At 34.6% G+C, this 12,788-nt stretch overlaps 1 protein-coding gene across 1 annotated transcript in view; it reads left to right on the forward strand.

The window, feature by feature from the left end:
* Positions 1 to 6,064: 6,064 nt before the first annotated feature.
* LOC120626037 overlaps positions 6,065 to 12,788 on the forward strand; it is a 111,333-nt gene continuing 104,609 nt past the window's right edge. Inside the window, exons 1-2 of the mRNA XM_039893317.1 lie at positions 6,065 to 6,110; positions 12,394 to 12,527. Of these exons, the coding sequence (XP_039749251.1) occupies positions 6,065 to 6,110; positions 12,394 to 12,527 (180 nt within the window). The remainder of the gene's footprint in view (positions 6,111 to 12,393; positions 12,528 to 12,788) is intronic.

Raw genomic sequence — 12,788 nt, forward strand, 5'->3', positions numbered from 1 at the left:
AAATCCGTAAAAACCTATACCGGGTTTAATGGTCCGCTACTGCATCTTTACTTGTAGAGGAATAAAAAAATTAACGGCGGATGGACAGACGGACAGATGGACAATGGAGGCTTAGTAAATCACTACCGATATGACACGCTAAACAGTTAAACTAGTTACTATAAAAAAGAGTCAATAAGTTTTAACGGAAATTCCGATGCTTTACCTTTGAACAGAAAAAGCTATAGAGTTCTCGCAGATCAAAGAGTTGTACAAACTATTTCAGTTTAGAGATTAATGACTACAAAAATGCACCGCAGCAACCTCAATCGTCACGGCTCGCGGCGAGTTCCAATAAAAATGAAGCGAATATCGATTATTGCGACCGCTTAAGCGAAACGATGTGAAATCGCTTAAGCGGTACGGGGCGGTTATATAAATCACGCTCGAATGGAACATGCCTAAGCGCTCTCTTGATGTTTGCGCCGAGTGCATATCGCGGTGGAAATAACAAAATGGCATATTTTAAACCAATTGCGAAAAAGCTTTTATTGAAACCGGTTTAAAAAATGTTATCCAATGGTGAATCGATTAACCCAAGTTTATTGATATATTTGCACTTCTTCTTTATACTGTATCCCTGAAATTCCTTTAAATGAAAAACCACTACCTCGCCATTGTTTTTCACAAATTACACATAGATTAAAGAAAAAGTACAAATTATATTCCCAAAATTATCTGTCTAAATATGTATAAAGCAATGTGTCATCTCTTGTTTCAAACGTGTCTCATTGTAATATGGACTTTTGAAAAAGTAGATCGAAACTGCAACGTTTCCTACTAGATGACGCTACAGTCGGCATCGACGGTAGGAGAGCCGTAGCTTAATTGGTGAAAGCGCTCAGGCCGCGTTTGCCCGAGAGTCGCAGGTTCAAATCCTGTCGGTTCTGAAATATTTTATATGCATTTTAAAATTTATAAAACTGTCTAAATATCTTTTGAATAACATATACATTATACGTATAGCATGTTTATTACACAAATAATTAAAAATAAAATTCATTATTACATTATATATTTAAATTAGAATTTGAATTTAACTCTATAATGTATGAGAAGTCAAAGGATAATTATTTTTCACTGATTACACATTGATTAAAGAAAAAGTACAAATTATATTCCTATTATTATCCGTCTAAATATATTTTAAATAACATAAGCGCATAGCATGTTTATTACACAAATAAATAAAAATAAACTAATTATAACATTCTATATTTACAGTTTTCTTTCAGTATAAACTATGCTAGTTTACTCAAAAACTATTGGCGTTCCGGTTTCATAGATAAGTCTCAGAGACGGTAAATAATGTACCTTTAAAGCCTGTAAAGTAATATTTCGATTTTCATTTACACGTTGTATATTAAAATTTGAATTTGAATTCAACTCTATAATGTATGAGCGTTGGTAGTTAATATGATGACGAAGTGGCATTCAATCGCGTGACTACAAAATACGTGTACAACAATGAACCAAAGGGTTCGCAAAACGTGTTCACTAACGCCACAAGAGCCACGAAAATAATGGTATGATGTTTACAGCTATAAACACTTTGTATCGCCGGTATTAAGTGTTTTGCGGTGAGAAATATCGCTAATGACGGAACACCGTTTAAAATATACATAAAGTACCCGCAAACACGCAATAGCATATTTTTTTTTTATAGGTAAAGGTTAGCTTTTTACTATTAGGCAGTCAAATCAACGCGTTTGCTATGCAAATGCAAACATTTTTTATTTTTATCAACCGACCTAAAAATGGAGGAGGTTCTCAATTCGACTCTATGTTTTTTTTTTTCATACAAGTTAGCCCTTGACTGCAATCTCACTTGCTGGTAAGTGATGCAGTCTAAGATGGAAACGGGCTCACCTGTTTTGGGTATGGCAGTTATATATCCCGGTTAATAATCAGTTTCTACGCGACATCTTACTGGAACACTATATCGCCTAGCGGCACGTGTTTATCGTTAGACACGGCCGAAGCATTCCACCAGACCAGAGCAGAGAATTTCACAGATTTTTTATTACTCGGAAGAAGTAATAATAAATTTTTATATCTTTTAATTCAATAAAACCTTTTCTGTAAATCAGTATAAAAGTATCCGAAGACCATAACCCGTCTTATAAGCGATCGGCGATTCTTTAATATTGGCTTTAACTTGGCACCGGACGGACGTTTTACAGCCACCTCCCCTGAATGTAAAGTAGGAGAAATATCAAACTTGGTGGGGGCAACAAAAACACATTTGTGGGGATAACTTTGAAATTTCTTTTAACAAATTACTGTGTTGTAGTAAGTGAGGTGTTATTTTGTTTTTTATTTTAAACCAACGCAGCGTCGGTTTTATGTCGTCCGCCGATTTTTTTAGGGAACACCTATTAGGTATTACGTACCTAATAGGTGTTCCCGGATAAGAAGAAGTAATAATAGTTAATTAATAATAATAGTAGTTAGTTAATAATAGTTCCCGGATAAGTTTTGCACGGTAGATATTTAAATAATTGGAACAATTCATTTTTTTTAATAAATAAGTCGCCAAGTTGCTTGCCGACTTCAAAGTACTACAAAGAAAACGTGTTTTGCGAAAAAACTGAAGAGCAAAAAACAGGAAGGCGTTTTGCATATTTATTTAATGTATTATTTGTTTCATTTTCGTAGTTTCGTACTATCGTTAACTTTTGTTAAATTCACTTTAATTTAATTACTGAAACTAACCACAAAAGTAGGGTGAAACTGTGACGAAATAATGTAATAATATCGCTAGAGTGTTGCTTCATACAAATTTCCGGTTATAAAGTAAACTTCCCCCTCCAAAAACTTTACCATTTATTACTAATTGTTTATAATAATTGATTTTGAAATATAATTAATCTTTTTAATTAATGTTAAATCTATTTCCTACGTTTAAGGGTTTAAACTGCTGGTAGGATGTATTATTTCTTCCATCATTGATCCAATAATGTGCACATTCCTCCGTTTTTAAATAAAATATAAATTAAAAATTAAAAAAAAACCCTGACTTTCCGTAATTTGTACATAAGTCTATTAGTCAAACCATTTCAATTGAAAAAAAAATGGTTATTTACAAATTTATGGTGGCAGCCATCTTGGATTTGAAAATTGTCATAGTTAATGTTATTCTACTAGCCAAACCACACATACATCTTGGACCGATTTTAGTCAAACACAAGACAAAATCGAAATCGGTTCATCCATTCGGAAGAAAGATTGAAGAAAATATCAATTACACCGTACAGATTCACCTGCATTTCGGTTAGCGTAACAAATTAAGCTTTTCATAAGTATATTATATCATGGAATGCAATATTTAACACTGACTTTTTACCTTCGGGCTTATACTAAGGATTTCTTCTCAGAAAAACTAATTTGTCGCCTGGCCCAAAAATCTAACCTAAGTCTCGTGAACTGTAGTCAAAAAATTCGAAATTCCTTCATTATAAGTAGGTCTGATAAGAGTACTTTTGAGTCACGTCTAGTCAGTATGTCTGCAGTGAGTATTATTCTTTCTTGCGAGAGATAGTAGTGGATTTGTGTGCAGCAACCTTGTCAACCACACTTAATAAATGTTTTCTAACACATAGTTTAAACTTATTTATTGGCAGATCCAAAGAAGTTGAGCAGACAGATATACGAGTATATAAGCTTTATTCTTATAACCTATCAATGAGTTCATCGCAATTAGCTTAAAAGATTAGCAAAGTTTGAATTAGCAGAGTAGCTTTCAAAAGTTCCGTTAAGTTCACAAAACAAATGTAGACAATCACGCTAATGTAGTTCTCTGCGTAATTAAGGGGTCCTACATACGGCGCGGTTGACGCAGCGTTATATATGGCATGTCGGAAGTCAGTACTTTTACCGATGGGGTATAACAAAGTTGTAGACGTTTAGTAGAAGTGCAGTTGAATCTCTATTAACTGTAGTCTAACAAGAAAACATACTTTAGCTCGTAAATACTTGTAGTTTAGCTGCAAGGACGCCGCATTAGGGAAGTAAGACCAAGAAACCCTTCTAAAGTTTACTTTTTTGACATTGTGTTTTAGGTGACTTTTATACATTGTATGAATTAATAACTATTTATCTTAATCCTAAAATATTAATGATACCGGTGGTAACCTAGTTATCACTTCTCCTTGTCAATTAGTCATAAATGCATTTTTGTAACCATTTACAAGATGGTTATGCCAAATACTAGTTCAATCTTTTAAAATTCGGTGTATCATCATGCTAGAAGACGACAATTAAGCTTGGAAACATCATAAGGATCATGCTTATTCTGGTTGATATGATTTGATAAATTAACAAACACATTACTTATGCATTGACAGTATTAAGTAGGGATTGATATTAATTTTATTGCTCTCAGGAACCCTAATGAGTATTATTAGTAAACAGTAGTAATTTCCTGTAATTTGTAAATTTTAGATTTATATAAAACAGTCTCAGTCAGTCCGTTTTTGTGGAATAAAATATTCTTAATCTGACGACACGCTAAAATCTCAAATAACGCAGCGATAAATATAATAGTGTGTAAGTCACCTATATTGAGCATCTCTGCAGATTCAGTGTTAGGTGAATCTTCAGTGAATTTTCGCTGAGTAATTTACTTATTGATCAAGCCAGAGAGGTTCACGTACGCTTATCTAGAATATAAATTACCTTTCAGATTACAATATTATATGGAATTGAGTTATTGCCACTTAACTTGACTACTATTTACCTTCATCCATCAACTATGTATTTTTCGATCTATGTAGCCTAGTGCGTTTCAGTGGAGGGAAATGCACCACACCACTCTGTTCAGTGGAAATACATACAGCTGCATATTAAGAGTCGTGACTTCCTGATATAACAATAGATTCCTTCCATTAACCAACGCCCCCTGAAGGCTAGGCAAGTAGATAAGATTTAATCACCATTCGAAATTAATTTTCACGAGAACTGACATGTGTTTAGAAAGTAAGACCTTAATGTAACCATCATTAGAACGGTTTGAGTATTTTCATTACTACTATTTACGTATGAAATAGGATAAGACCCGGGACTTGCTTTTAACGAAAGATAGAAACAACTTTGTCAAAGATTTACGTAGCATAAAACGTCCCAGATAATTGGTTTTCTTTAAGACCGACTACCTAATTAAGATTTTGTAAGATTAGATAACTAATTGTATCACTTAGTTGTACTGTCACAAGTTCGTTAATACTAATCTAGGCCTAGATTAGAGGATAAGAAATATTCCAAACCTCATTTAAGGACGTTAACTTTTGGGTACGGACTCATAAGGCATGTAAATGTAAAGTTTTTTCAGCCTATTTTAACTAAGCTATTAATAATGAAGAATAAAATATTACATAAAAAAAAAAAATATATTAGATTTATTTTATATATTTAAGCAACTTTAGTGCTTTAAAGAGAAAACATACAATAAATACACTTAAAAATATCACAAGCAAATTTGTTCTTATCACTACCTATATTATCTTTTTCCGACTACACAGAAACGGCCCTGAGAGACAGGAAATCAATATACAATAACAATTTTACAACATGAATATTAATATTATGTTAGCAAAACAAAGATAAATAGATAAATATATACTACGACAGTACACACATCGATATCTAGGCAAAGTAAGCGTAGCTTGTGTTATAGGTACTAAGATGTAGGTATGATAGGTAATAATATACATAAATACTTATAATATACAGATAAACACCAAGACACTGAAAAACAGTTATTTTCCAGTTGTGGGAATCGAACCCACGGCCGTGGACTCAGGAAGCAGGGTCGCTGTCCCCTGCGCCACTCGGCCGTCGAGATGCATGAAATGTGCAAAAAAATAGTTCACGATTTAGATATAATCGTAAAAAAAAATAAACGTAAACTAACTTTCGAAATACTAATAAAATTAATTTAAGAGTAGTAAGTACAGCTTTTTGCGACCGCACTTGTCGGGAGGTGGTGCCGCCATGCTTATTTCTGCCACCAATTAGCATTGCTGCAATGCCTAGTTCCGGTGTACAGGACGTTGTTGTTGCGGTAATGACAGGTATATGAGGCTTAACACCTACATTTCATGTTGATTGACATAAGGCGGTACGTAGTAGGACGTGTTACTTGCATGCACCGTGTTTCTCTGTTTATAGGCGATGTTCTTGCACTTCATCAGATAGACCGTCTGTTTGATCAGTCAATGGTGTCTCACTGAAGACTAAAGTCTTCGTACAGTTGCCAGTGATGACTTACGGAACTGAGACATTGTCGCTAACTATGGGCCTCATAAGAAGGCTCAGAGTCACTCAGCGAGCGATGGTGAGAGCTATGCTAGGAGTATCTCTACGTGTTCAAATCAGAAATGAGGAGATCCGCAGAAGAACTAGAGTTAACGACATAGCTCAGCGAGTCGCGAAGCTGAAGTGGCAATGGGCAGGGCACATAGCTCGGAGAAACGATGGACGTTGGGGTCTTAAGGTGCTGGAATGGCGGTAAACGGTAATGGATGATGATGAAAATGAACAGCCGCGAATTACGGCTTTTACAAATATTGTGAGAACCGTTTGTTTTCCTATGTTTCTCTCCGTCTTTTCAACTAACACTATTCCAAAATTCAAATTGAAAACAAACAATAAACTTCCGCATTTATAAATATGATATATATAATACTTTAGACAAATGGGGCTTCTAATGCAAATAAATAATAAACCGTTGACATTTAGCTTATCTGTCCACTCGGACAAGAACATGAAATATGAATACGACGTACCACATGACGCAATCATTTTTTCAGGAGCTTATAATGTATGAAAAGAAAAAACTCTTTTGAATTCGCTCTTTTATGAAATCTGAATATTAAACCGGTATATTTTAACAATCTAATATTCCATATTTAAATTTCGCTGTACCTCAGAGGTATCCCGTAACGCGGTCCCGATTTGAATTACAAAGTCAACCGTCGCCTTTTCACCGCGCCACCTGTGACGTCACTTCTCCATTCCCCCCTCCAGCACCGGCACCTTCGAATGCGAAATATGACTCTTTCAATATTAAGACCTATTTACACTGGATCCTTCATTCGTGTCAGTAATAAAAAAAGTACAGACAAATGCAGAGCTGAAAAAGCTTGACATGGACATTTATATATTTAAAATAAAGAGACTTAAGTTAGCCGTTCATTTAAGCAAAAAATAATTGTTATTCACGAGAAACCACCTATCTCTTATTTTATTATTGATTATATATTGATTTACATTTTGTTTTGTTTTATTAGTTTTTCGCATGTGCAACAAAGACTTTTCTATCTATCTAAATTTAAATCAGGTTACCAGTGTAAATGGGTCCTAAACATAAAACTTCAGTTCAGAGTACGGACCTGCTTTTAATAAAGCTATGCAGTGTGAAACTAAAATCTGGGTACAAGCAAGAGAATTAAATTATGTTGTGCTTTATTTTTTGGGAGCAGTTTTATCAAATAAAACTCCCGCTTCTTATTGTGAGATTCATACGGTGTAATTTAAATTTTCGTTTAATTTATTTAGCTAAGCAGGTATTAAATTTTTACATTAAATTTGCATTTCTTTTAAAATTCTATTTATGAACTTATTAACTTACTAGCCGCGATTTCATCCGGGTTTTAGTACGGTTAGTTTTTCTGGAATAAGAGTACCTACTATATGTGCGTCTACAAACAATTTATAGGCGATAATTCACCAATATTGTTTTGGCTGCAGATAAGTCTGAGTGTTTTTGTAATTGAAATTTTAGTTCCTTTAACACTCTAACATCAATCATTGAAAAAAAAAAGTGATCGCGGCGTGTCCAGTTGCCATAAAAGAGTTTAGTCAGAACAACGTACCTACATAAAGAAGATTCACCTAAACATACGTTGAATACAACATTTTCATTTCTTAAGTTCCATTTATTATTCGTAGTACCAGGTTCTTTATGTTTCCTTAACAAAAAGCGATTGAAAAAAACAATATGTAATGTTTGCGAAATTTCCTTAAGCCTAGCATTTGTCTCCTCGAAAGCTACTCAGCAAACAATAACATATAACGCACGGGTACATTCGAGCCCCTGTTATATTGTATTTCATCCCGATTCAACAAGCGGATTTGTGTAAAGAAAAGAGAAAAACATTCCAAATAAAGTGGGTATTACGGGGCCAACCCTACGCAAAATACGCGAATCACTTTGTTACATCAAAAATATATATTGGAAAAGACTTTGCGCTGGGAAGATAAACAATTCGTGTTCATTAACAAAAAAAAAAAAAACAATTTTTGCGATTTAAATGAACCGATTTGAGTCTATACGACTTATAATATCTTAAAGCTGATGTTTCGTTTGTATTTCCATTATGCCCTATGCATATCTATTACATATTGGTTAGAGGCAGGCGTTACTTTGCGGAAATCCATGATATATTATGAAAATTAAGCTTAATTTGCTATACTCCGCGAAAAGTAGGAGAATCTGTATGGTGTTGTTTATAATTTCTTCAATACTCCACACTAAACAGATAACAGATAAGCGTAAGAACTTCGGCAATGTGCCCTACATTGCCGAAGATCTTACGCACGTTTCGCTCCGAAACTCTAGCATCCTCAGAAGCGTTATCCCGTGCTCCTATTATATATAAACTTTAACGACAAGGTCGCCTTTGCACCAATTTTTTTTTTTTTTTGGTTTTGTTAAGTTCGTTTTCTTTCTTTATGGGCAATAAACTAACTATTTATATAAATGGCTGACTGGCGCAGTGAGCAGTGACTCTGATTTCTGAGTCCAAGTTTTTTTTGAGTCAAGTTTGATTCCCACAACTGGAAAATGTTTGTGCGGTGAACTTAAATGTTTTTATTTTCTGGGTGTTTATAAGTATTTATGTACATCAGTCATCTTAGTGCCCATAACACAAGCTAAGCTTTCATTGGGGCTGGATGGCGATGTGTGTATTTTCGTAGTATATATATTTATTTATTTATAATAACAAGTTAAGAAAATATAAACAGAAAATTATTGTTAAATCTACTAAATAACTTAACGAAACTAACAACTGACAGTCAGGGAATGAAATAGATGAGTAGAAGAGTCTCTGAAAGAGTCGGTAAATGTAAGATATTTCAAAACTAACTACGTACTAGTTGGTAACTTTACTATCCTGAAACTAGTTTGCGCTTAACTAAATCGGCAAACAAACGTGCCTGTAGGAAGGTTAAAGTATTTTACCCAAAGTACCCACATGTTTGGAGATTTGGATGATATATGTTTTAATCCCTTCGAGAGCACTGAAGGTGGCTAATTCCAGTGAAACTATTCGCAACTTATCAAACTTATCTCTTATGACCTACATAAAAAGCTGAAGTTCAAAAACCAACGGGACCCTTTTACTAAGCGTACGCAGACCATCCGTCCGTCCACCTGACTTTTTTTTAATCGGTGGCAGACTAACACGTGATAGCTGTGATAACGCATTGGGTAGGGAGCTCGACTTGACTTTCGGGCGCCGAGTTTGAATACCACCTAACCTCTAAGTTATGTGCATTTTAAGTAATTAAATTATTACTTGCTTCAACGGTGAAGGAAAACATCGCGAGAAAATCTGCACGCGTGAGAGTTCTACAGTGTTCTCAAAGGTGTTTGGAGTCCACCAATCCGCACTGGGCCAGCGTGGTAGACTACGGCCTTAACCCCTCCACATTATGGGAGGAGACCCGTGCTTTGTAGTGGGTCGGTAATGGATTGATGTGATGATGATGATGAGACTAGCATGCCTTTACCACAATCTCACCTGATGGAAAGTGTGACCTTAGATAGGCTGCGCATGCCTGGACCATGTATATTCACTATCCAGAAATCTATAGTACTACTAAAAAAAGAAACAAGAAAATCAAAGGAATAGAAGAACTAATTAAATGATTGATATAAAAGATAAGAAAGAAAACACACATTTAACTTAGAAGACTAAAATAGGGAAAATAATATTAATAAATATTGATTAAGCACTCGGCAATAATACGAATATTTCAATTAGCTTGAAGAGTTTTGTTAGTAGTTCTTTTTAGCTACCTTCAGACAGAATGAAGATGGCAACGTTTGAGAAATTGTTGACAATAAATAATAAATAAATAAATATACAACGACAATACACACATCACCATCTAGACCCAAAGTAAGCTTGTTTTTTGGGTACTAGCTTAGCTGATGAATACTTTTATCAATATAATACTTATAATATACAGATAAACACCCAGACACTGAAAAACATTCATCACACAAAATTTTTCCAATTATGGGAATCTAACCCACGGCCTTAGACTCAGAAAGCAGGATCGCTACCCACTGCGCCAATAAGCCTTCATAGTGCAGGACAGATGGGAATAAAGCATTGCAATAATGCTTGACAGTGAAATTAGCGTGGTAGTACTTCCCAGGACGAGCTCTCTCACTAAAGCTAGACTACTATCAAATAGAAAGCAATATTATTTTGGTACTGTAGTACTAAGAGATAAGCTACTCAGCTTGTGTTGTTAACTCAGAATTTTCTTATTTGCTTCGAGTTCCGGCATGATTCACTCGTTAACTGCCTTCAGAGCAGTGTATTGACATTCACAGTTCGTTGAAGCCTGGCATGTTTTATTTTTTAGATAAATCTTGAGCGAAATAACTGCGATTCCACGATTCCCCTTTTGCCCCTTAATTCGTGCGAAAACTGTTTTTTTTACGATCGATATCTTTTATGGAAGACAAATACCTATAAATTATAACTTCACTACTGGGTTTTATATACAGATTCTTGGTAGAATGTGCCTTTGAACTGGTGGAGAACTGATTTCCTGGCTCTGGGTTCAAGTCTTTTTGATCACAAGCCATAATATTTTTTTGAGGAAGTATTGTTTGATGCAAAGAGTATGTAATCAACAACACATTTTTTCTTACTTTTTAATATTTTCGTTCGTGTCTTGTTAATAATAATGAGCTATTCGATGTTTCTAATATCCACAGATATGGATTAAGTGACGGCAATAAAAATAACCAAATATTATTTATTAAAATAAAACAGGGCTTAAACTCGGTCATAAAATAATTACTTTTCATCTTACGCATTTGATTCTACGGGATATAATTGTTATTATTAATCAAACTAATGCTCCTCGTTAGTTTGATAAAGTATTAACAATTTCTTTAATTAACCATACTCTAGCCCCTCCGGGAAATAGAAGCTTTATACTCACGTATCGATCGATTATAGAGATATTTCCGAAGGCATGTTCGAATCGGTTCACCAATTAAGTTTGATTGTTTACGTATGGTTTACTAGTGAACATGGGAACAAATATTCAATTCCAAAATATAACGAAAATTACTAAGAAATCTAGTTGTATTCAAACATAAATAGGTTTCTTAAAATTATATTTCTCAATACGGATTATCTGAGGGATAGATTGAACTTTCATTTCAAATGGGTTAGCTTAGCCGTGGTTTTGTTTCAAAATTTATGTTAAAATACCGGTTGGTATTTAACTTTGACATAAAGTGAAAAAAATTGTCACCATTGTTTATTAGTTTCATAATTCTTGATTTTGTTTTTATAATGGTAGGCATTATTTCTATTCTTTTGATTGTGGTTTTATTTTTATTATTAAACCTCTTACTTAGATTTGTTACTTTTGGTTTTTGATGATGTCCTTCATAGTTAATTAAGTTTTGTGTTAATGATAATATCTTTCGTTTGTTTATATATTATATTCTATTTTATTGTCCCTTTTTATGACTGTTTTGTTATTGTTTAGTCGCGAGAATTCGGTGACGACGAAGACAAAGGGGCTGGCTGGAAACCAGTGCTGCGCTTTTTAGTATGCTATACTGAGCCAGCTCCTTTTTCACACATTTTTATTTTAAACAAATTTATGACACAAATGTAACATTTTACACAAATGTGTCATAATAAAGACGATTTTTCTTATGAAAATTAAGCTTAAATTGCTATACTCCGCGAACAGCAGGAGGATCTGTATGGAGCATCCTCCATCAACAATTATTCATTGTAAAGTCAACTCCGGAGGATGCTCCGGTTTCGGAGCGAATCGTGCGTAGATAGTACGTGTTCATTGTCGAAGATCTGTTTGTTGTAAAGTATACGGATTGAAGTAAAATTACACCATACAGATTCTCCTGCTGTTCGCGGACTATAGCAAATTAAGCTTAATTTTCATAATATATTATGGATTTCCGCAAAGTAACGCCTGCTTCTATCCAATACGATTTTTCTTTCTTTCTTTCAAAATTTAGAAGTTGATCTTCGACCTTCTGACCATTCTTATTTATGTTGTCCACAGAACTACCACCAGATAAACCAACAATAAAAGCCGAAAAGGGCTGGTACGCATCAGGGGACTCGCTGCGGGCACAGTGTACCTCCCCCCCAGCAGATCCCCCAGCAAACCTCACGTGGCTGCTCAACGGTAGAGACGTAAGTACCTATAAATTAATTACACGAATCTTTTTCACGAATATTTGATCAGCAATATTTTAATGGATTGACGGCTGCTGCTTTTGCTAAACATAGATATTTTTTCCACTTCCACTTTAAATGAACCCTTAACCAGATTGGCGCAGTGGGCAGAGACCCTGCTTTCTGAACATAAGGCTGCGGGTTCGATTCCCACAACTGGAAAATATTGTTGCAATACACATTAATGTTCAGTGTCTGGGTGGATATCTGTATATATAG

The sequence above is a fragment of the Pararge aegeria genome, chromosome 8 (genome assembly GCF_905163445.1).
Source record: "Pararge aegeria chromosome 8, ilParAegt1.1, whole genome shotgun sequence".
Classification (NCBI taxonomy): domain Eukaryota; kingdom Metazoa; phylum Arthropoda; class Insecta; order Lepidoptera; family Nymphalidae; genus Pararge; species Pararge aegeria.